General features: G+C 36.5%; 1 protein-coding gene across 1 annotated transcript in view; it reads left to right on the top strand.

Moving 5' to 3' along the window:
* LOC149226912 (actin-related protein 2/3 complex subunit 1A-like) overlaps positions 1-23,324 on the top strand; it is a 314,210-nt gene that overhangs the window by 251,385 nt on the left and 39,501 nt on the right. The window contains exon 10 of the mRNA XM_089377632.1: positions 1,535-1,616. Coding sequence (XP_089233758.1) covers positions 1,535-1,616 — 82 coding nt within the window. The remainder of the gene's footprint in view (positions 1-1,534; positions 1,617-23,324) is intronic.

Below are 23,324 nucleotides of genomic sequence, written 5' to 3'. Positions count from 1 at the left end.
ACAAGGATCCTCTGGCTATGTACAGAACTTTAATTTAAGAACTCTTCATAGAAGAAAGCGCTATTTGTTTGCATGTACTGGAATTGTGTTAATAAGATACCCGCTATTTGGAGACTTCACTGTATGAAGCTATGATATTTGGCATAACACATAGAGCAGGGTATAAAGAATGATACTCATTCGACATTTATTTTTCTGATGTGCAAAATTAAGTCAAATGGCTTTTTCTGCTGCTTACCTTAGAAGACATGATTTTCAAATTACATTACAAATGGCAGATTGCTAGAAAATATAGACAGACGAGCTTACTATACTAGAGTAAGTTGCTGTATGAGGTGGATCCTTGCCATCCCTTTTAAGCAACGTAGCGTCTATAGATTGTCTAAAAGTCCTTTCCAAATTATTGGTAATCAAGATTTTTTGACGTTTGAATCCAAAAATCCCAAACTCTGGCTGCAAGTACTTTGAAGTTTGGATAAATGGAGTTGGATTTTTCTAAAGAAAGGATTGTGTCTATGCAGGGTAAAGATAACATGTTTTAAAGGATGGATGAGATGAGTATGAATATGTAGCATGCTGGTATGTGCATTCCAGATTAAAGCAGTCTTGCCAACAACATTATGAATTGTTCAAATTCCTCCTCCTGTCAAATGTTCCTTGTGCACTCCCCGTCATTCATTCTGATCCAGTTGAAAATAATACGAATAATAAGGTTTGGTGTTTCATCACAAATGGACGTGGCTCTATCATGTGCTGGAAACCATGACTCTTTTCATACTACTCCAAAGCAAACTTCAATTTCAAGAACAATTCAAGTTTTTACAGGTCGCTTACAGGAAATAATTATTGTTGCTGGAATTGAATGGGAAAATGCTTGTGATAGATTATCCTTGTTTTTGTTACATGAAAATGGATGTAGACCCTGATATGAATCTGCTCTATTTTTTGGTAAGTCAGGATCTGGAGATATATATTGTCAAGAAAAAACATGAACCACAAACATAGCAAAGTCAGATCTCCAGATATATTTCGCTTCAATTCACCTTCATAAACTGAGAAATGCAGACTGCTATGGAAAACTCAAATTTGTGAGTTTTATAATGGGGGAAGGGTCTATATTAGGAAAAAGTCAGGGTTTTAGGGCATCTGTGGAAATGTGGATAATGGACTGCCCATGGGCAGATCTGGTAACATAGTCTACTGTGCATATGAATTGCAATATAGAAATTGACTGTTGCACTCTAGCATGCATATAAAATGCGATATAGAAATTGTCTGTTTGCAGTGTGCTTTCATTGTTGAATAATGCTAATGGTTAAACTTCAACAATTTCAAGTTCATATTGACATTTTTGTTCACCACATCAACATGTGTATTTTTTGTAGATGGTGCTCTAATCATTATGACATTGGCAGTTTCTTGTTATTAGTTAGTTCAGCATCTTTAATAAAATTTTGGCATATGTACAATCACATTCATATAGAGAAGCGAAGTTGTACTATCCTGACAAACGGACTTTCAATTGTGATTACAGCAACTGGTGCAGCTGGATCTTTCTTTTAGTTGGACTTTCGGGGTTAAATGGTCTCCAAGTGGTAACAGCATTGCTTATGTAGGTCAGTGGCTGTCCTGCTTTTGATTTATACCTATTGTTCAGGAAATCTGTCACTTTTCACAAGGAAACTTTGCTAATTGAATGCGTAGTCACAAAGGGTCTGATTCTTATTGAATGTGGTTTTAGAATTTAATGCCTTTTAATTAAAAGACTAGTTTCACGACCACAGAAATTGTCTCTAGAATGCCAGATAAAGAACTATCAGTAATCCATGGACAGCGGTTAGTTGTTTATATGTTGGGAAATTGAATGATGTATATGGCTGCTGGCATAAGAGTATGTTTTCATGTTCATCATATTTATTATTATTCCCTCTTTTCTGCACCTTTGCAAACTTGAGTTTTATATTTTCTATAAAGATTTTTGGTGTTGGATAATTGCATCTCTTGTTGAAACCTCTGTTGAGATTATATTTCTTTTTAAATTTGTAACTTCATGTTTAATTTCAATCTGGTAAATAACAAGTAGGTGTTACAGCATTTGCTAAATAACAATCTGGTAAATAACAAGTAGGTGTTGCATGCTTGGCAAGTACATCAAGGATGCTTTCCCAAGCAGTGAACGCATGTCCAGGGAGATTTTGCAGTTGATTCATTTGGCTGTGAGTGATGTTAGTAGCATCAGAACAGGGAGGCATCTATTTCATGAAGACAAATGATGGAGTTTTTAGCTAGTTTCAAGATTTTAAGGCCATTGTGGAGAACTAGATAAGAAAGAAGATAAAGGTGTTGAGGTCAGACAATGGGGTTGAGTATACCTCTAACGACTTCAAGTATTTCTGCAAGAAGGCAGGAATTAGGAGGGAGCTGACAGTATCATATAACCCACAACATGATGGGGTCGTAGAGAAAAATAATCGGTCTGTCATAGGGGATGCTAAGACCATGATCCATGATCAGGGTTTGCCCATGCTTCTTTGGGAAGAGGCATTGTTAAAATTTGGCAGCTCAGGGATGAATTTCTCCTAGAAGAAACCATATCTTTTAGTTCTGTTTGAACTTTGAACCACCTATAATAAAATTTCATTTCTAACAATTCTAATATGACTTTTCAAAAGTAGTAAGTCACATATCAATTTGGAAGTGACTTTCCAAAAATAGAAAGTCATGTCTAAATGATCAAGGATGATCTCGACATATGGAATCCACTTTAAAATCAAATCAATCATGATTATACAAGTCAAGAATTAATATGTTATCCTTACTAGTATTATTATTATTATGATATTATAAATTATAAAATAGCTTAAAGTCATTCACCTTTAATAGATTAATAAAATATGAATTCTCAATAGTTTCATGGAATAAGTCAATTAAATTGAGAATCTCTTACTTGGCAAATCAAGCCTCTCTCTTGGAATAAAATAGTAACTCCACACTTAAAAGAATGTAACTCTCCCTTAGTGATTCGATGTATGGCAAAAGTGTAACTCTTCCTCATTAAATGCATTTGCAACTCCCTCAATTCAATTTGTAACTCTCACTAAATATTCTCTCATGTCTAAGTGTAACTCTCTCTCTCTCTCTTCCCAATTCGAATTGTAACTCCTCTAGACAAGTGTACCTCTCTCTCTATTCTTGGGATGAGTTACACTTCTCCTCAAGTAACTCCTCCCTCATTTTGTAACTCCTCTCCTTTCTCATCTATTTAAGCAAGAGCAAGTAAGAGTTGAGAGTGTTGTCGCACAAAATGTCTAGGCACTGTGACAACGACTCAGATTGGGGGCTGTCACCCTGATCCCCAATCTCTCTGTTTAAGCTGTCTCCCAACAACAGACTAAGGGGGATAGACACTACGGAAATGGGATGAAGAAGGACTAGTTGGGAACTAACCAATCCAAGAGACACAGTTGAACGACCAAATACTTGTTTAGATCTAGCAAGATTTAAATGATTCGATTTAGACAATTGACACCAGTGCCTTGTGGAGTCAACTATCTTGCTAAGAAATTTAGGACCAAGTACAGGATGGACAACTTCTGCTAAGGAAAATGTTATTATGATGAAAAGAGATGCAAGATGCGATTAGCAAAAGGGATGAGTGAGGTGAGATGTTAAAGACTCAAAGCACTTAGATTACGATTTATTCTAAGTTAAATGCTAAGTACTTTAAGTGAAATTTAATGAAAAATCCCAATTGTGCAAATGCTCAAAATACTGAATTTCAAGAACCGAAATATATACAATTTTCCACAAGTCCACGATAGAGTATTCAATAGAAATGCTGAAAAAATTCTCAAAACTAATTCAAGGAATATCCAACAATTCAAGTAAATAAATCCAAGCTTAGAGTTAATTTCCTTTTTAGACAGAGAGCGATCTTAATAAATATCAAGCATTAAAACCAATGATCACAAAACTTAGCTGAAGCATACAAGTAATGAAAGCCTAAGCACCTAAATTTCAACGATTTAATATTTAGGATAGCAATGAAATTTAGATGCTAATTAATGCCAAAACAACTCTTCAAATAATTCTGAAACTTATTAAATTAATGTTTCATATCCAAAAAATATCTCTTCTCCTATAGTCAGACTTAGAGAAAATTTAAAAATTTATATGTTGGCTTGACTATATAAGAATTCAAATTTTTTACCCCATAAAATTTTAAAGATTATAGGCCTGAAAAAACTCTTATCACAAAAACTAAAAAGGAAAGAACTTTAGATTAAAATTTGTATCACACTTAATTTATTTTAAAGTTTAATATGATAATAGTTATAAAAATTAAATTTTCAAAGGGCCAATAAATCAAAGGATTTTTAATGAGATAAATGAAAATTTAATTTTCATTAAAGGGGCAAGGTGATGAATGATTTATGAAAAGATTAATTTTAATTTTTTAAAGGGCAAAAGGCCACTTTAAAAAAATATATTGAAATGTTAGACACGTTGAGAGACTAAGCCGATGCGTGGAAGGCGGCGTACGTAGGTCAACAAAGTAGGAACATGTGAGGAGAGGTGATTAGAATGGAAGAGGAGAAGGTGAGGGTTAGAGCAGGAGGCTGCTAGATAAGGCAGAGAGAGGAGAGGAGAGGAGATGGAAATGCGGCTGACATGGAATACTAGAGGATCCACGCGGAGAGAAAGGGATGCAAAAGAGAGGAATGACAGGGCCACAAAGGGATAAGGAATGGAAGGGATGCAAGGGACGCGGAAGAGAGGAGAAGCAACGAACAGGGGAAAGAGATGAGCATGGAGAAGAACGAAAGCGAGGAGCTGTGAGTTGATGGAGAATGGATGAAGAAAAACGTAGAGGGAAAAGGGATCCGTGAGTAGAGAGAAAGGAGAATAGGGATAAGGGTCGCGTGAGGGAATGAGGGTTGAGCAGACAGGCAAGAGCTGAGGGGATGCGTAGGAACTGAGGGCAATGCAACAAGAAGGAAGGGTTACGTAGGGACGAGGGAGATGAGGGAGCTGAAGCTGCTGGCAGGGCCGTAGGGTTAGAAAATAACACAACAAAAGAATCCTGAGGATGCCAAGGGCTGTCCTTGAAAGAAAAATTTATGCCCAAAAATCAGTTTTCTCCTCAGCATTCACTATGAAAATCACAGATCCTCAAATGAATGATTTCGTCATATTTTATCCCTGCAAACAAAAATTTGAGGCTAGTTTTTGCCCTCTAGGGCCTAGATCTTCCTCAAAACCCCAGATCCGACACATACACAAAAATTAAATTGAAAACCCAAATCTCAAGTTAGAAATTAAAAATAATGTTACAAAACTACAAATCTATACAAATAATTTACAGATCTATCAGATCTGAGGAGTATGAGTCCGACTTCGCTCTCAGATCTGTAGATCTAAGGCTCTTTCTAGCTAGATCTAGCTATTTAGCACATGGTATAAAAGATAGATAAAATTTTAAATGAGGTACTAGCCCAGAAAACCTTGCAAGAGAAGCTTTGTTAGATAAATCCTGGGATTTCAATCAAACGGGCTCTTCAGATCTTATGCTTTAGGAGTACGTTGGTCCAACCGAGGACTTCCCCAAACGCCCAATTTTAAAGTATGAATGATTTTTGCAAACACTAGATCAAATTGTCAGATTGATAGAGATATAAAATAACAATATAATTTTCAAGAATTAGAGATACTTGCTAATTCAATCAAATTAAAATTGCTACCTTAGATCCAATAAACTAAGCAAGATACTTGTGCAATAGATTAATTCACGAAAGCTATAAATTGAAAATTTTTAAATAATATTCAGCAAAACATTAAAAACAATATTACCATAAGACGTAGAAGAGAAACGCCATTATCCATGAAAACCCCAAAGACTTTTGTGTTATATTATTCCAGAAATATTACAAGAGAGCTTCGAGAGCTAGTACTCGATTTAAAAAATTGGATGATTTGAATGACAAATGACCTCTAATTTATAGATTAATTCACTAATGGCTAGTTGGCTTAATTTCCATCAAAGTAATCTTGACCGTTAAAAAAGATTCAATTATCTTTTAATTTTCTTCATCGAAATTATTTTATTTTTGAGGAAATTCGAATTTTTCATTTAATTCAATTTTAATCAAATCAAAATTGAATATTTTGAGTTGATTTCCTTAAAATTTGACTTTGACTTAACTACCAAGGCCCAAGGGTCCAAAATCTCCTAAAATTTTCAATATTCCCTTGGTCGGGGAACACCAAAAATTAGTTCTTCTAGAACCCACAATTTTTTTAAATTTGGAGAATTAATTTTTCTTAGGTATTGTAATTAAACAAAATTTTGGCTTAGGATTTTAATTTATTTTTGCTAGAAAATTTAATTAATTGACTCATGAGGGGATTAATAATTTTTCCAACCCTCAAATAATTTAGCCACGGTGTTTAAATATGAGGACCCATGCACTAAAATATTTTTTACATCAAGATATTACAATTTAATACATGAAGGGGGAACACCCGTTCATTATAGACCCTCATTGATTTACCCAATTCTGCGACTCAAATATGATCTAGTAGACCTAGTGATTTGTAATAAAATAATTTAACCAATTAGCTAAAATTATTCCCAAATCACTTTATAGAAGACTCGACTAAAACACTAGGACTTACCTAAGATCTTGACGACAAAATCCACCCTAGCTTTGGGGTGAGGTTGGAGGGAAAAACTTTGTCGATCATCCATGTTTAGAAACACACATGAATCAGTGAGACGAAAAACCTCCTAAGATAGAAATCATCACCAAAAAAGTAGGCTTACCTAGGTTATTACATACACAGACAATCTTACTAGGATCATTTACATTATAAACATGCAGGATGGGTTTAAAAATCCAACAAACTCAACACTGATGATGAATCCTGGATGATATGAATGATGAAAACCCTTTTTCGAAAAAGGGGGTGTACTACTATAGGGTAGTTGACATGGAGTGGTTAAGAAAAAGAAACATGTTCATTGTGAAGGAGAGCAAGTGTTGAGTGTGTGCAAGAGAAGTGTGAGAGCAAGTGAAGAGCAAGAGCAAGAGCAAGGGAAGAGCTGAAACAAGTGTGAAGGACAAGATCTAATCGAGAGGAGTAGATCTTCAAACAAAGAACAAGAACATTCCAGTTGCAAATTGATTAGACATTGGTGATTTTATTCATTCTCACTCCCATTCTCTCTCTTTGTACTCTGCTGAACAATTGAAGAAATCTAATAGAAGAAGAATTATTTGAGTTTCCCCCTTGAGGGGTTTTGCCCTGGTCATTGGGACTAAATCTCAGTGTCTCATATTTGTGCTTGGTTGTCTTCATATGATTCTTATGTTTATGTTCTATCTACAATTACTGATCTGAAAAGTTTTGAAGAAGAAATTTGCATTCTAAGTAATTGTAACAACATAGAACATTTAGTTTTCTGCAAAGTACTTTCAGTTTTCTATAAAGTACATTCAAATTTCTGTAAAATACATTCAGTTTTCTTCATAGATCTTTTAAGTGTCTGCAAAGAATTTTTAAGTTTTTGCATAGAACTTTCAGATTTTTAACATGGTATCAGAGCTCTGGTGAAGATAAGTCCAAGGAGACCAAAGATCACCTAAAGAGACCCCACTTGCTGCCAAAGTTTTAATTTGAAAATGACTTCGTCGTATTTCAAGGTAGAGGAGAAGCTGAATGATGCTTCAAACTTTGGTCCATGGAAAACAAAACTAGATATCACTGTTGAAGAACATGAAGTTCTGGAGTATGCTGACGACACAATGGTTGATCTACCAGAGAATGCAAGTGCTGGTGTCAAATCCAAACATAAAAAGAGTGAAATCAAAGCTAGAAAGTTTATCTTTGATTCTCTTAGTGATCATCTCATTACTTATGTTTTTGATTTGAAGAAAGCTAAATAAATGCATGACAAACTAATTGGCATGTTTTTAATTAGTAACTTGAGTCAAATTATTCATATTGCCTTGAAGAATCAACTAAAAGACATCAAGAGAAACAAAGGAGGACGATTCAAGCATACTTCCTGAGAATGACCAAAATTAGGAATTGACTGTCAACAGTTGGTGAAGTTGTACTTAACAAAGAAACGACGTTGACTGCGCTTGGAGACCTTTCTTCTGTTTGGGAGACTTTTTTCACCATCATCATCTATTAACACTATTCTCACATTTGATGAACATCTGGGAAAGTGTATTTAAGAGGAGGCCAAAATGATCTCCAGAGGGAGAATTTCATATCATGAAGAAGGAGAACCTATTGCATTTTCAGCCTATGACAAGAGAAAGAAAAGTAATAAAGACTCTCATCATTTTTCAAAGAAATCTACTTTCAAATCAAATGATTCCTTTAAAGGGAATCTAGACATGTCAAAATTTAGATCCTTTAACTGTTAAAAGCATGGTCACTTTGCTCATAACTGTAGAGAAAGAAGAAAAGCCCCTAGATTCAAAAACAAATATGATTATAGAAAAGACACTTCTGAAAATCAAAGGAAATGTCATCCTAAGAAAACAAGAAATCCAAGGTATAGAAATAATGCAGTGGAAATTCAATCATAATATTTTTTTGTTTATGCTCTTTCCAGTTCTTCTGCAGATTCATTCGATAACTGGCTAATTGATAGTGGTGCTTCCAAACATTTTACTGGTTACAATGAAACACTCTCTAATCTAGTTGAGAGAAAGACTAATTTAAATGTTATCCTTGGAGATAATTCTACTCACCAAGTTAAAGGTTATGGTTCAATTTTATTTTAGTTAGATGATGAAAAATCTATTTTTTTTGCAAGAATTTTTGTATGTACCTAGTTTGGAAAAGAATCTTGTATTCATACCTGCTCTAGAAGATAAAGGAATGAAAGTTGCTTTTATTAATGGAAAAATTCTAATATGGCCTTTGAACTCAAGTATGAGAGAAGCCTTCACACTTGGATCAAAATGTGAAGGGCTTTACAAAGTCAATGGTAAACCCATTCATGCACTGGTCCATGATACTGATATTCAGTGTGGGCTATGGCACAGAAAATTCGCTCACCTACACTACAAAGTCTTACCTCATGTAAGGAAGATGGTTTCTGGAATGCCTGAGATCAAAATGAATCATGAAGGAGTTTTCCCAGGATGTGCAAGTGGAAAGCATGTAAAGGGACCATTCCGTTCAAGCAAAACAAAAACTAGTCAAGTATTTCAGCTCATACATTTTGATTTTTGTGGATCTATGTTTATTACTTTTCTTGGTGGTTACTTGTATTACATAATTTTTGTTGATGATTTTTCTCGCAAAACATGGATATTCTTTTTAAAAAAGAAAGGGAAAGCATTTGACATGTTTAGAGATTTCAAGGCTCTGATTGAAAATCAAACTGAAAAGTTGATCAAAGCTTTCAGATATGATAATGGGGGAGAGTTCACCTCCAATGATTTTAATGATCTTTGCAAAGACGCCAGAATAAAGAAAGAAACCATTGTGTTGTACAATCCACAACAAAATGGTGTGGCTGAGAGGAAGAACAAAACCATTATGGAAGCGGTCAGAGCCATGTTGCATGATCAAAAGCCACCAAAGTTTATGTGGTGAGAAGCTACAAATGCTATTGTTTATGTGCAAAACAGAACTCCTCATCATGCCTTAGACAATAAAACTCCCGAATAAGTCTTCGCTGTGAAAGGCCTGGGGTGAGTCATTTGAGAATCTTTGATTATCCTGTGTACTTCGACGTGCTGAAAGAGAAAAGGAACAAACAATAAACTTCAGGTAAGAAAGGTTTGTTTGTTGGCTATTGTGATAATTTAAAAGCGTATAGAATTTACGTACTTGGTCAAAGAACTATAGAGTTTAGTAGAGACGTAACATTTGATGAAGATGCAACTCTTGGAAAAGCAAGAGACTCTCCTCCTCTTGGCATTGCTGGAAGACACGCTGTTAATGAAAAAGAGTTTGCATCTGAGTTTGAACTAGAACTTGAGAATGGGTTGCTGATAATCCCATGGGTTCCATGGATCCTCTAAATCGTCCACCACATGATCCTCCTACTGGAAATACACCACTATGGCTATGAGATACCTTGCAAGATGTTGAACAACATGCTTCCTCAAGAGGAACATTTAGAGAAAGTAAGAAGCCAAGTCAGTTTCAAGGGTATGTTATTACCAGGAGCAACATCATCCTGACAAAACCTTGAACCTTTGAAGAAGTTGCAAAAGAACAAGTTTGGAAAGATGCCATGACTGAAGAAAACGAGTCCATCATCTAGAATGATGTCTGGGGAGTGGTTCCTAGACATCAAGGTAAATTTGTTGTCACTTCCAAATGGTTGATTAAGATTAAACATGGTGTAGATGGTAGTATTGAAAAATATAAGGATAGTTTTGTAGCTAGAGGTTTCTCTTAGAAAGAGGGAATATATTATGATGAGATTTTTGCACTTGTAGCTCGATATACTACTATTTGATCTGTTGTTGCCTTAACTGCTAGGCAGGGATGGACTCTTCACCAAATGGATGAGAAAACTATTTTCTTGCATGGCTTCCTCAAGGAAGAGGTATTTTTGGAACAACTACGAGGCTTTGAAGAGCATGACAGAGAAACCCATTTATGCAGACTGAAGAAAGCCTTATATGGGATGAAGCAAACTCCAAGAGCTTGGTATGCTCGCATTGATAGCTACCTGATGAAGTTTGGTTTCTCTAGAAGCAATGCAGACCCGAACCTATACTTGAAGACTATCCAAGGTATACCTTTGATTTTGGTATTGTATGTTGATGATATATTCTTAACAAGAGGAGAAACTCTTATCCTCCAGTGTAAGAGGGAGTTAACATTTGAATTTGAAATGAAAGACCTTAGTTTGATGCATTAATTTTTGGTTCTAGAAGTCTGGCAAAGACCTGGTGAAATTTATCTTTCTCAAGGAAAATATGTTGTGAAGCTTCTTGAAATATTTGCTATGGTAGAATATAAGTCCGCGCATACTCTTATGGAAATGAACTTTAAGAAATTATGTGGCAAAGTTGCAGCACCTAATCTGGCAAATCCCACGGAGTATAGACAACTCATCGGTGCTTTGATGTTTTTTGGTAAACACTAGGCCTGACATATGCTTTGTTGTAAACAATTTAAGTCAACATATGATTGATTCCTTTCATGCCCATTGGATTGCTACACAACATGTACTCAAATACTTGAATGGAACTATCAATCTAGGATTGAAAAACACTGCTAAAAATGTAAGAATTCATATATATACTGATGTTGATTAGGGTGGTAACTTTGCCAATAGAAAGAGAACTTTTGGGTGTTGCTTTAGCTTGGGATCTGCCATGTTCTCTTGGATAAGCAGAAAGCAAAAGTTTGTTGCACTCAGTACAATTGAAGCTGAGTACATTGTTGCTAGTATGCTTAGCTATGAGGCAGTTTGGTTGAGAAATCTTTTTGGGAAACTATATTTGCAAGTTCTAGACACAACAATTATATATTGTGACAATAAGAGTGAGATTCATCTTGCAGAAAATCTCGTGTTTCATGACAAGTCCAAGCATATTGAGATCAAGTATCACTATATCCGAGATATGGTGCAGAGAGGAGCAGTGAGGCTCCATCACATCTCCACTGATGATCAAATAGCTAACATTCTTAGCAAGCCTTAATGAAAGGAAAGTTCTTAGTTTTAGAGAGTAGCTTGGATTTATGGATGTGACCCTTCCAAGAAGTAGTCACAACTAATCAAGAACACTGAGTTGCCTTTCCCCTCTATCAGAGTTCACAATATTAGGGAATGATGTTGGAAAGCTCCTGAGGATGAGGGACCTCTTATGTAGTATGTGCCACAAGAGTAGGCCTTAGTATGCATCTGACCCACAATTTGGGACATGGGAAGAACCCCCTATCTGGCCAATAGGTGTAGTGAGACTTGTCTATGTGACTTGTTTAGGATGTAGGTGTTCCACCACTTGACGTTTAAAGAAACTTGGTTGTGTTTGATTCTTGTCTATGTGACTTGTTTGAGTCTTGTCTATGTGATGCCTGTGTTCTATCACTTAATTTTTGAGATGAAAATTGGTTGAGTGTAATCCTTGTCTATGTGACATGTGATGATCCTTTCCTTTCCAAATTTGTGTCAAGTAGATGATTCTTCTTTAGATTGCGACTTCATTGTTACAAATGTTATAGAGTAGAGTTGAACTGAGATGAATGAAAGAGATCAGAGGAAGCAGAGATCTTTGATGCAGAAAGAAATTCCTCCCTAGCTGAGAGGGAGTGTTAAAATTTGGCAGCTCAGGGATGAATTTCTCCTAGAAGAAATCATATCTTTTAGTTCTGTTTGAGTCACCTGTAATAAAATTTTGATTTCTGACAATTCTAATATGACTTTCCAAAAATAGTAAGTCATCGCAATTTGGAAGTGACTTTCCAAAAATAGAAAGTCATGTCTAAATGATCAAGAATGATCTCGACATATGGAATCCACTGTAAAATCAAATCAATCATGATTATACAAGTCAAAAATTAATATGTTATCCTTACTACTATTATGATTATTATTATTATTATGATACTATTATTTATAAAATAGTCTAAAGTCATTCACCTTTAATAGATTAATAAAAAATGAATTCTCAATAGTCTCATGGAATAAGTCAATTAAATTAAGAATCTCTTACTTGGCAAATTGAACCTCTCTCTGGGAACTAAATAATAACTCCACACTTAAGAGAACGTAACTCTCCCTCAGTAATTCGATGTATGGCAAAAGTGTAACTCCTCCTCATTAAATGCACTTGTAACTCCCTCACTCAATTCGATTTGTAACTCTCACTAAATATTCTCTCATGTCTAAGTGTAACTCTCTCTCTCTCCCTAATTCGAATTGTAACTTCTCAAGACAAGTGTACCTTTCTCTTTATTCTTGGGATGAATTACACTTCTCCTCAGGTAACTACTTTCTCATGGAATTCGATTTTCCTATTGTTGGGTTAAGGTATGAATTCATTTTGCAACTCCTCTCCTTTCTCATCTATTTAAGCAAGAGCAAGTGAGAGTTGAGAGCAACATGTTCATTGTGAAAAAGGAGAGCAAGTGTTGAGTGTGTGCAAGAGAAGTGTGAGAACAAGTGAAGAACAAGAGCAAGGGAAGAGTTGGAACAAGTGTGAAGGACAAGATTTGATCAAGAGAAGGAGGAGATCTTCAAGCAAAGAGCAAGAGCACTTCAACTGCAAGTTGATTAGACATTTGTGACTTTATTCATTTTCATTCTCTCTCTCTCTCTCTGTACTTTGCTGAACAATTGAAGAAATTTAATAGAAAAATAATCATTTGGGTTTATGTTCTATCTACAATTGTCGATCTAAGAATTTTTGAAGAAGAAATCTGGATTCTAAGTAATTGTAACAACATAGAACATTTAGTTTCTGCAAAGTACATTTAGTTTTTTGCAAAGTACATTCAATTTTCTGCAAAGTACATTTAGTTTTCTGCATAGATCTTTCAGATTTTTAACAGACATGTAATATGACAGTCTACATCTAGAACAAGTCCTCACAGGGTCTTGGGGGACAAGACGCTAGAGGATGTATTCACTAGTGTGAAGCCAATGGTGAACCATTTTTGCATCTTGGGTTGTCCAATATATACTCATGTACTTGTAGAGAGGAAGACAAGGCATATCCTTCTAGCCAGAAGGATTTGTTTGGAAGATACATGTGTTGATTTCTGGTAGCATCAGATGTGCTGTAAGTCTCAAATTTCGCAGGGAGGCTTAGACATATGCATTCTCAATACCCCGAAATCGTTTTGGGAAATTCCACCCAAAGACAGTTTTATTAAAATAATTAATTATTTTTAATGGGACCCTAAGTCTAAACTTAGGAAATTAAAATAATTAATGGGTATTAATCTAAACTGTGGGTGAAACTTCCAGAAGAAGGCGAAGATCAAGTCAATATGATCTTAGCCATTGATTAGGATTTAATTTGGGTTGTTGATTGATCAACGAGAGGATTATAAGAGAAGACTTGATGGGCACTTGGAGAATACACCAGAGGCAGATTCTTAGTTACCTGAGTAAGATCGATTTTCTCATTGGTCGAAGTTTGGCAAGAGAAAATCGAATCAGAGGGAGAGTTGTAGGTGAGAAAGGAAGAGAGGGCATCAACATCTTTCTAGAGTACAAGGAAAGAAGAGGCAGAGCAGGGAGAGAGAACACAGAAGCAGGTTGACGCAGAAAGAGGCAATGCAGAGGTAGGTTGACGATGGGACTGGTGGGCAATTTGACGCTGGGCCAACATGGGAAAATTGACGCAGAAGGACTCAGAGGGAAGAGGAGTACTCCTGGATCAAAGATTTGTCAGGAAGCATCTGTAAAATTTCTCACTTCTGTTTTGCTGGTTGTAACTTGTACATGAGATTTTGTTGAAGAATAATAAAGAAACCTTCATCTACTGCATTGGTTTTCCCACATTGGGTTTTTCCGAGGACTATTGTCCAAAAATAACTGTCATTGTGATTGTATTTGTGCCAATATTTTTATTTGCATTTGCTTTCTGCACTATTTTAATTGTGAAAGCTGCAGTAGAATTTATTTTGATATTTTCCGTAAGAACACCGTGAATAACTTATTTCTAAGATAATAAGTAGAAGAAATAATATTAATCACTGCAGTTGAATTTCTATTTAGAACTTTTCACAAGGTATCAGAGCTGAGGTAAAAGCAGAAGAAAAGAGTCGGAAGACCCAGCGTTGAAGGAAGAAAGGAATTCGAAATTCCTACAGGGCAGTAATTCGAATCTCCAAGGGGTTTGCGCAGTTCAAGCCAGGGTGGAAGGAACAATGCAACAGAAGATTTAGCAGAGAGGGGTTCTCTCAGGTGGGACGTAGTTTTTCTTGCAGCAGTTGTTGGTGCAGGATAGCGTCGAAATCGGTTGAAAATAACACAATATGGATACTTAAAGTATCTTGGAGTTGTCTACTAAATTAGAAGAAGAATTTGCATGCCTAGCAAATTCAGCGTCAATAGATGTTTGGTACATTGATAGCAGGGCTTCAGCTCATATGACTAGAGTACGAGAACATTTCTCGAGCTATCAAGAAGAACAAATGGACTTCCAGATTACTATGGGAAATAGAATGAAATGTACTCTAGTAGGGAGAGGCACAATAACATTTTAGACGGAAGCAGGGACCAACATCCGTGGCATCAATGTTTTGCATGTGCCAGGATTAGGAATGAACTTGATTTCAGTGTCCCAGTTACAAGACAAGGGATACGATGTGTACTTCATAGGAAAGAAAGTATACGTCAATTATCCACGTTGGAAGAAGTAGAGACAAATTGGGATTCAAAGCAACAAATTGTATAGGTTGCAACTTGAGTCACCAATGGCACTGATAGGCAACAACTATAATGGTGAAAAGGAACGAAATGAATTATGGCACAGGTGAATGGGACACTTACACCATGGAGCACTGAGGATGCTCAAAGAAACTGTTACAGGAGTACCAACCCTTAGTAGTGAGCATGATGACTTATGCCGAGGATGCGTGCTAGGTAAGTACGCTAAAGCAACGTTTTCCAAAAGTAACAATAGAGCAGAATGTGTATTGGGATTGATACACTCAGATATCTATGGTCCAATGTCCACAAGAGCTCTTAGTGGTGATGAATACTTTGTCACTTTTATTGATGATCATTGTAGAAAAACCTGGATCTGTTTTTTAAAGACCAAGGATGAGATCTTTGATCGATTTAGAGAGTTTAAGGCTCTTGTTGAAAATATGACAGAGAAAAAGATAAAGGTATTGCATTCAGATAATGGTGGAGAATATATGGACAAAGACTTCACAAACTTCTGCGCAAAGGAGGGCATCAAAAGAGAGCGGAAAACTCCATATAATCCAGAGCATAATGGAGTAGCAGAGTGGAAAAATAGAACTATTGTTGGGGTAGCCAAAGCTATGTTGTATGATTAGGACCTACCTAAGTATTTATAGGTAGAAGCTTGCAACACAATGGTGTATATCCAGAATAGAACTCCTCAGAGAGCATTGGGAAAGAAAACCCCCGAGGGAGTCTTCATAGGGAAGAAGCCGTTAGTCAGTCATCTTAGGATATTCGAAAGTGTGGCATATTGTCACATTCCAAACGGGAATCACAGTAAACTAGATCAGATTGCAGAAAAGGGGTATCTCGTACGATACATCGAGACCTCAAAAACATACAGAGTCTACATTCCTGGCAGCAGGAAGATTGTAGTGAGACGGGATGCAAAGTTCATGGAGGATAGAGCTTTCAGGAAATCTCGAGAGATGCCTGCAGAAGATCAGTCAGGAGATGTTCCACTAGTCCAGGAGCAGCAGGGGTAGCAAGGAGGACAGGCAGGAGGACAAACACCTGGATCGAGTATAGTGACCAGTACCAGTATTTCCTCAGAAGGAGGAAATCCAGATAGTTCTCAGCAGATGGAACAACAGGATCAGGAGGAGGAGTTGATTGAGCCTCCCACCACCAGTGGTAGAACCAACAGAGAAGTACGATAGACACTGAGGGATGCAGAGGAGTTTGTTGGAAATAATACTGAGAGGGGGGGGGGTGAATCAGTATTATCAGGTCAATTATTTTTCATTTCACAATCAGATTTGCATACGCTACTTCAGTTAGTGAAAACAGTGTATATACGCAACTACAGTTAAGGAAATTCAAGTAATAGCTTGCAAACTTGTAATTTAATTTATTCTTCTGATGTTGATCATTAATCTGTGTGTCAGAACCATATAAACAGTAACCAGGAATAGTAAAAACAAATCAGACAGTCACACAAAAGAACACAAGATATAAAGTGGAAACCCAATGGGGGTGAAAACCACCTGCTGCGATTCGTCTCTATCTTCTTTCAATTAGAAACTTCTTTTTACAATGGATCTGTACTGGTGCAGTCTTATACCAGTACACAGGCTTCTACCTGCAAAAGGCTACAACCTTCTCTCATTCTCCAGCTTCTCCTGGAAGGGAGCTACAACCCCCTTAGCTCTTGTACTAGCTGAGGTACTAGTACGTAGGTGCTGACCTATAGAAGGCTACAACCTTCTCTTTTCTTCCAGGGACCACGTTTCATAAATTTTCAGACTGGATCCATGAATAACATCAATCAAACATCAAGTATATCTGCATCAACCAATCTCCTTTGCACCAAACAAACTGAATCAAATAGTCACTTCTCTGAAAGCTGTACCCAGAAAATTGTAACAGTAACCAGACACCAATTCTCAACCCAGAACACTGCAGCAATAAACAAAAGTAGCTAAGACATATTTCAAGAGACGTACGCTACTTCATTATGCAGAAACTTGCGTGCATATGCTTTTGTATCAACGCCAACCAACGTATACGTTGTTTTGATTTATTGAACCAGCGTGTATATGCGCCTCTGATGTGTCAAACCTGCGTACAGATCTATAAAAGATAATTCACTCTTTCAAATATTCAGACATCAGTTATACCCAGATTATCAGATTTATAGATCAAGTCATGCACCAAATATAACAGATCAAAATCACACAAAGATACTACTATTCAAGACTTGAGTTTTGACCCATCAATAGAACTTATCCATCTTCTTGCGCTCAGGTTCCTCGATTCAGATTCAATTATGCACCATAAACCTATGTTGCATGGGTTCCCGCACCCGGGGGTGGGGTTCTCGAACCCGTCCCGGGTTCCCGCACCCAAGTACCGGATTCAGGTACGGGTTCTTCCTAGAAGAACCCAGAAGAACCGGGTTCTTCCATGAAGAACCAGGTTCTTCAAAAAAAAAATTGGGTTCTTTTCCTTTAATGGGTTCTTGGATTCTTGGGTTCTTCGGGTAGGGTTCTTTGGGTTCTTTTAAAGGCTTGCCGGAATGATTGTCACAATTTCTTGCTGTTTCGGACTGTCTGCAACACGAGCCACAACTGTCAGTCCACTTTTATACACTCAATTTGCCTCCTACAGCTGTGGCATAGTCCCTCCTTGTTGTTGTCAAACGCTGAGCTGTAGAGCTTGATTCATGCCACTGTTTACATAAAATAGCTCACTGTTCACTAAGGAACAGACCTCGGCCTCCCTATGCAGACTCCTGTACCCAACCGAAGCCCTAAACAGATATGACAATGCCACAAACTTACCTCATCTCAGCCCAGACTTGTGAAATTTTTAATTTTTTATACTATATACTATAATATGAGAAGTATATGTTTCAGTTCTTTTAACCTAAAATAGTTGTAATTAGATTAATAAAGCGCAGAAAATCTTCATCATTTTTTGCATTAATGAATGGCATTACATAAATGCATTCATACACTGAATATAGCTCTGTGCTATTCTTTACAATATAAACCGTTCAGTGAGAATGTATTTCAACTCAATCATCTACACAACATTCAAGCCAGTTCATTATCTACCCTCTATCAATGGTGTTGCTTGCCCTTGCAATGTAATTTCACCATGGATCAACAAAATCCAATTAAATGGTTCAGAATTTGTTCAGGAAAAAGTAAAACATTTCATAGTATATATATTTTAATTTTTGAAAAATTGAATCATTACATTAACATATAAATTCTGTGGTTTTTTTTAAGGCTTGTGGCTACATTAAAGTATAAATTATGGCTGCTGGCAGCGTATATTTCACTGCTGTCCCACAAAACACACAAGGCAGCCCAATAAAATAAAGTTTAAAATGTTGAGTCTTTGAGAACTCAGAATACTTTAGGATTTTTGAGCGTACTCCTGAGTTTGTAGGAAACTTGGCTAGTGTATCTCAGTCAGCTGTGTGTGACAAAATTTGTCCCATATCATGATTCATGTTAATATGTAAACAATGAACAATTTTTTGGTGATAAATTTTGAAATTTCAATGTCAATGTTGAATGTTCAATGATGTGCATGTTTAAATGATTATCATTAAAGTTTTCTTGTTTAAAGTTGAAAAAAATATACAAATTCAAATTTCATATATATTATTAATTATAAATTTATAATTTATAAAATATAATTATTAAAATTTAATATTATTATATTACTCGACGAACCCACGCACCCTGTTTCCAAAAATGTCGTCCCCGTCCCCGTTCCCGTCCCCGAACCCAAGTTTCCTGGCAACATAGGTCATAAGTGTGCTGAGAAGAAATTATTCTACATAGATTGTGAAGAGGAAGAAGAAAAGGAGCAAGAAAGGTCAAAAGAAGAGGATATACTCCAGGAAGAAAGCCTAGATAAAGAAGAAATGAATCCGACCATATCTTGTAATGCATTGGCGGGAATTACCACTCCTCAAGCCATCAAGATAGAAGGAAAAATCAAGAAGAAAAAGGCAATAGTGTTGATTGATTCAGGAAGTACCCACAATTTTATTCATTGTAAGATAGCAAAAGAATTGAATTGCTTCTTATATCCAGCACTAGAGTGTCAAGTGATGGTTGCAAATGGAGGAACAATAAATTGCTTTGGAAAGTGCCATAATATCAAGCTATCCATGGGAGAATATGTATTGACTAGCCCAATGCTTTCCATTCCAATGGGAGGTGTTGATGTTGTACTAGGAGTCCAATGGCTACAATCCTTGGGTACAATAGCTTTTAATTTTCAAGAACTTTTCATGAAATTTTCTGTGGAAGGAAAGGAAGTTGAATTAAGGGGTATTGCAGGGAAACCGGGAAAGATAATCAGATCTAACGGTATGACAAAACTTCTCAAAAAGGAACAAAGAGGTGTAATTGCATAATTATGTTCGCTAGATGTTTCCACATTGGAATCATCTATTTCTCTAGATCTCCAAAAAGTCTTGGACAATCATTCCAAGGTATTTGAGACTCCCAAAGGTCTCCCACCTATTCGTGATCATGATCATGCTATTCATCTGATTCCAGGAAGTGTTCCTCAAAACATTAGGCCGTGCAGATATCCCTATTCCCAAAAGAGTGAAATTGAACGTATGGTTGCAGAAATGCTAGAGGCTGGTATAATTCAACCGAGTCAAAGTTCATTCTCTGCTCCAATAGGATTGGTGCACAAGAAGGATGGATCATGGCGCATGTGTCTGGATTATAGGGAGCTCAACAAGCTCACTATTAAAGATAAGTTTCCCATTCCTGTCATTGATGAATTACTGGATGAATTGCATAGATCAATTTACTTCACCAAGTTGGATCTTCGTTCAGGATATCATCAAATCAGAATGAAGACTGAAGACATTCCGAAAATAGCATTTAAAATTCATGAGGGTCATTATGAATTTTTGGTCATGCCTTTTGGCCTTACCAATGCACCTTCAACATTTCAAGGTTTGATGAATTCAATTTTCAAATCATTTCTTAGAAAATTTGTGTTAGTATTTTTTGATGATATACTAATCTACAACAAGTCTTGGAAGGATCATGTTGAACATGTTGACAGGGTGTTACAACTATTGCAGGAGAAACAATTATATGCAAAAAGATCCAAATGTTTCTTTGGAGTACAAGAGGTGGAATATCTGGGTCATATTGTATCTCATGAAGGAGTTAAGGTAGACCCTAGCAAAATTAAAGCCAATAAGGAATGGAAAATCTCCATATCGATAAAGCATCTGCGAGGATTTCTCGGGTTGACAGGGTATTATCGCAAGTTTGTTAAGAATTATGGGAGAATAGCAGCACCTCTAATAATATTATTGAAGAAAGATGCATTTTCATGGATTTCAGAAGCAACAAAGGCCTTTGAACATCTTAAAGAGGCAATGTGCCAAGCACCGGTCTTAGCTACACTGGACTTCACAAAAACCTTTATTGTGGAATGTGATGCTTTAGGAAATGGAATTGGTGCTGTTTTAATGCAAGATGAAAGACCCATTGCTTTTGAAAGTCGTCCAATCAAGGGAAAATTTTTACACAAAACTATTTATGAGAAGGAAATGTTGGCAATACTCCATGCACTTAAGAAATGGCGACCCTACCTAATGGGAAGACACTTTAAGGTAAAAACGGATCATGATAGCCTTAAATACTTTTTAGAACAAAGATTATCCTCTGAAGAGGAACAAAAGTGGGTCACAAAGATGTTGGGTTATGACTTTGAAATCATCTACAAAAAAGGGAAGCAAACTGTGGTGGCAGATGCACTCTCAAGAAAAGACGAGGATGTGGAAGCATTGTTGTGCGCCATTTCTATTATCCAATCAGATTGGATAAACGAAGCAAGGGAGGAATGGAAGAATGATGAAGAAGTGTGGGCACTTATTCGAAAATTACAACGAGATTCCAGTACGTCTGATACATTTAGCTGGAAAAATGATTCATTATGGTACAAAGATCGCTTATACCTCTGTAAGAATTCCCAGCTAAAACAAAAGATTCTTATGGAATTGCACACTTCTCCCATAGGAGGGCACTCAAGATTTTTAAAAACTTACGACAGGGTTAAGAAGGAATTTTTTTGGGATGGCCTTAAATCAGATATTCAAAAGTTTGTGGCGGAATGTTTGGTTTGCCAACAAGATAAAGTTGAAACAATTAAGACACCAGGTCTATTACAACTTTTATCCATTCCAAGCCAACGTTGGGAGGAGGTTTCAATGGATTTTATCACAGGTTTACCCAAGTCCATCATGGTGGTAGTTGACAGACTTACCAAGTATGCACACTTTTGTGCATTATCACATCCATTTAAAGCCAGTACAGTCTCTATTGCATTTATGGAAACAATTCAAAAGCTACATGGAAACCCAAAGATTATTGTAAGTGACAGAGATCCCATTTTCATTGGAAATTTTTGGACAAAATTATTTTCTTGTCTTGGTACTCAGTTAGCTCATAGCTCATCTTATCATCCTCAATCTGATGGGCAAACTAAGATAGTAAACAAATGTTTGGAAGGATATCTTCGTTGCTTTGTATCTGATAAACAGACACATTGGGTCAAATGGTTGCCTCTGGCTGAATGGTGGTATAACACTTCCTTCCATACAGCAACAAAAATGACCCCATTTATGGCACTTTATGTGTATCAGCCACCATCCATCACATCATATTTAAGAGAAAATTCTAAGGTTCAAGCAGTGGAACATCACATCGAACATCAACAACAAGTCCTCCAGCTCTTAAAGGATAACCTTGTGTTGGCACAGAATAGAATGAAACAACAGACAGATCAACATCATAGCGAAAGAAGTTTTGATGTAGGTGATTGGGTATTCCTACGGCTACAACCATATAAGCAAATGTCCCTCAAGCAAGCTAAGAAGGATAATAAATTATCACCAAAGTATTATGGTCCGTGCAAGGTGTTGCAAAAGATTGGTACTATGGCATACAAATTGGAGCTTCCTGTAGCTTCTCGATTACACCCAGTTTTCCATGTTTCATGTTTAAAGAAGTTTATAGGCAACAAGCTCCCAGTTCAAACAATATTGCTAGAACTTGACGAGGAAGGAAAAATTATATTGGAACCGGAAGCAGTCACAGAAACAAGAACTCGACAGTTACCAAATTGATCAATTTCAGAGTATCTTATCAAGTGGAAGAACTTATCTGCTGAAGATTCCACATGGGAGGATGAGAATTTTATACAAAAGCATCTAGAACTACTCAAGCGTTGAGGACAACACTTTTTTGAAGGAGAGGGGCATGTTGGGTCCCTATAATACTAGTGATTACCCTATTACTATTGTAGTTGTACCCGTTATTAATATTGTTGTGCTTCTATTGTCCCCATATTGTTATTACTGTGCCCCATAGAATCCCTCTATTGTTATTTTTGTGGCTTTATATTATTATTATTAGGTCGGCTAGGTTATATTGTGACTCCTTAGACTCCTATATATAGAAAGGAGGTTTTGTCATTTGAATCATCGAAGAATTGTTCATTTATGTAATGTAAAGGAGGTTGCCCCCTCAAAGAGGCTGAATTCTAAGGCGTTGATCTATCTTTTTCTTGAGCTGGTTTTATAACATGGTAGAAGAGTACAACTTTATCATGACGAATGATGTCTGGAAAGTATGGATCACGATGGATCTACAAGATCAAGTATGCTGCAGATGGTAGTATAGAGAAGTACAAGGCTAGGTTCGTGGCAAAGGGGTATACTCAGAGAAAAGGAATAGACTATGAAGAGACTTTCACTCGAGTTGCTTGATACACCTCTATCAGATCCGTTATTTCCCTAGCAGCTCAAATGGGATGGGAGATATCCCAAATGAATGTCAAGACAATATTCTTGAACAGGGTGATAGAAGAGGAGGTGTATATAGAACAGATCGAAGGCTTCGAAACTCAT

This window comes from Pinus tabuliformis, chromosome J, assembly GCF_031772625.1.
Source record: "Pinus tabuliformis cultivar Carrire ecotype Pingquan chromosome J, CPIR1, whole genome shotgun sequence".
In the NCBI taxonomy this organism is placed as follows: Eukaryota; Viridiplantae; Streptophyta; class Pinopsida; order Pinales; family Pinaceae; genus Pinus; species Pinus tabuliformis.
This window is presented reverse-complemented; position numbering and strand designations above follow the sequence as displayed.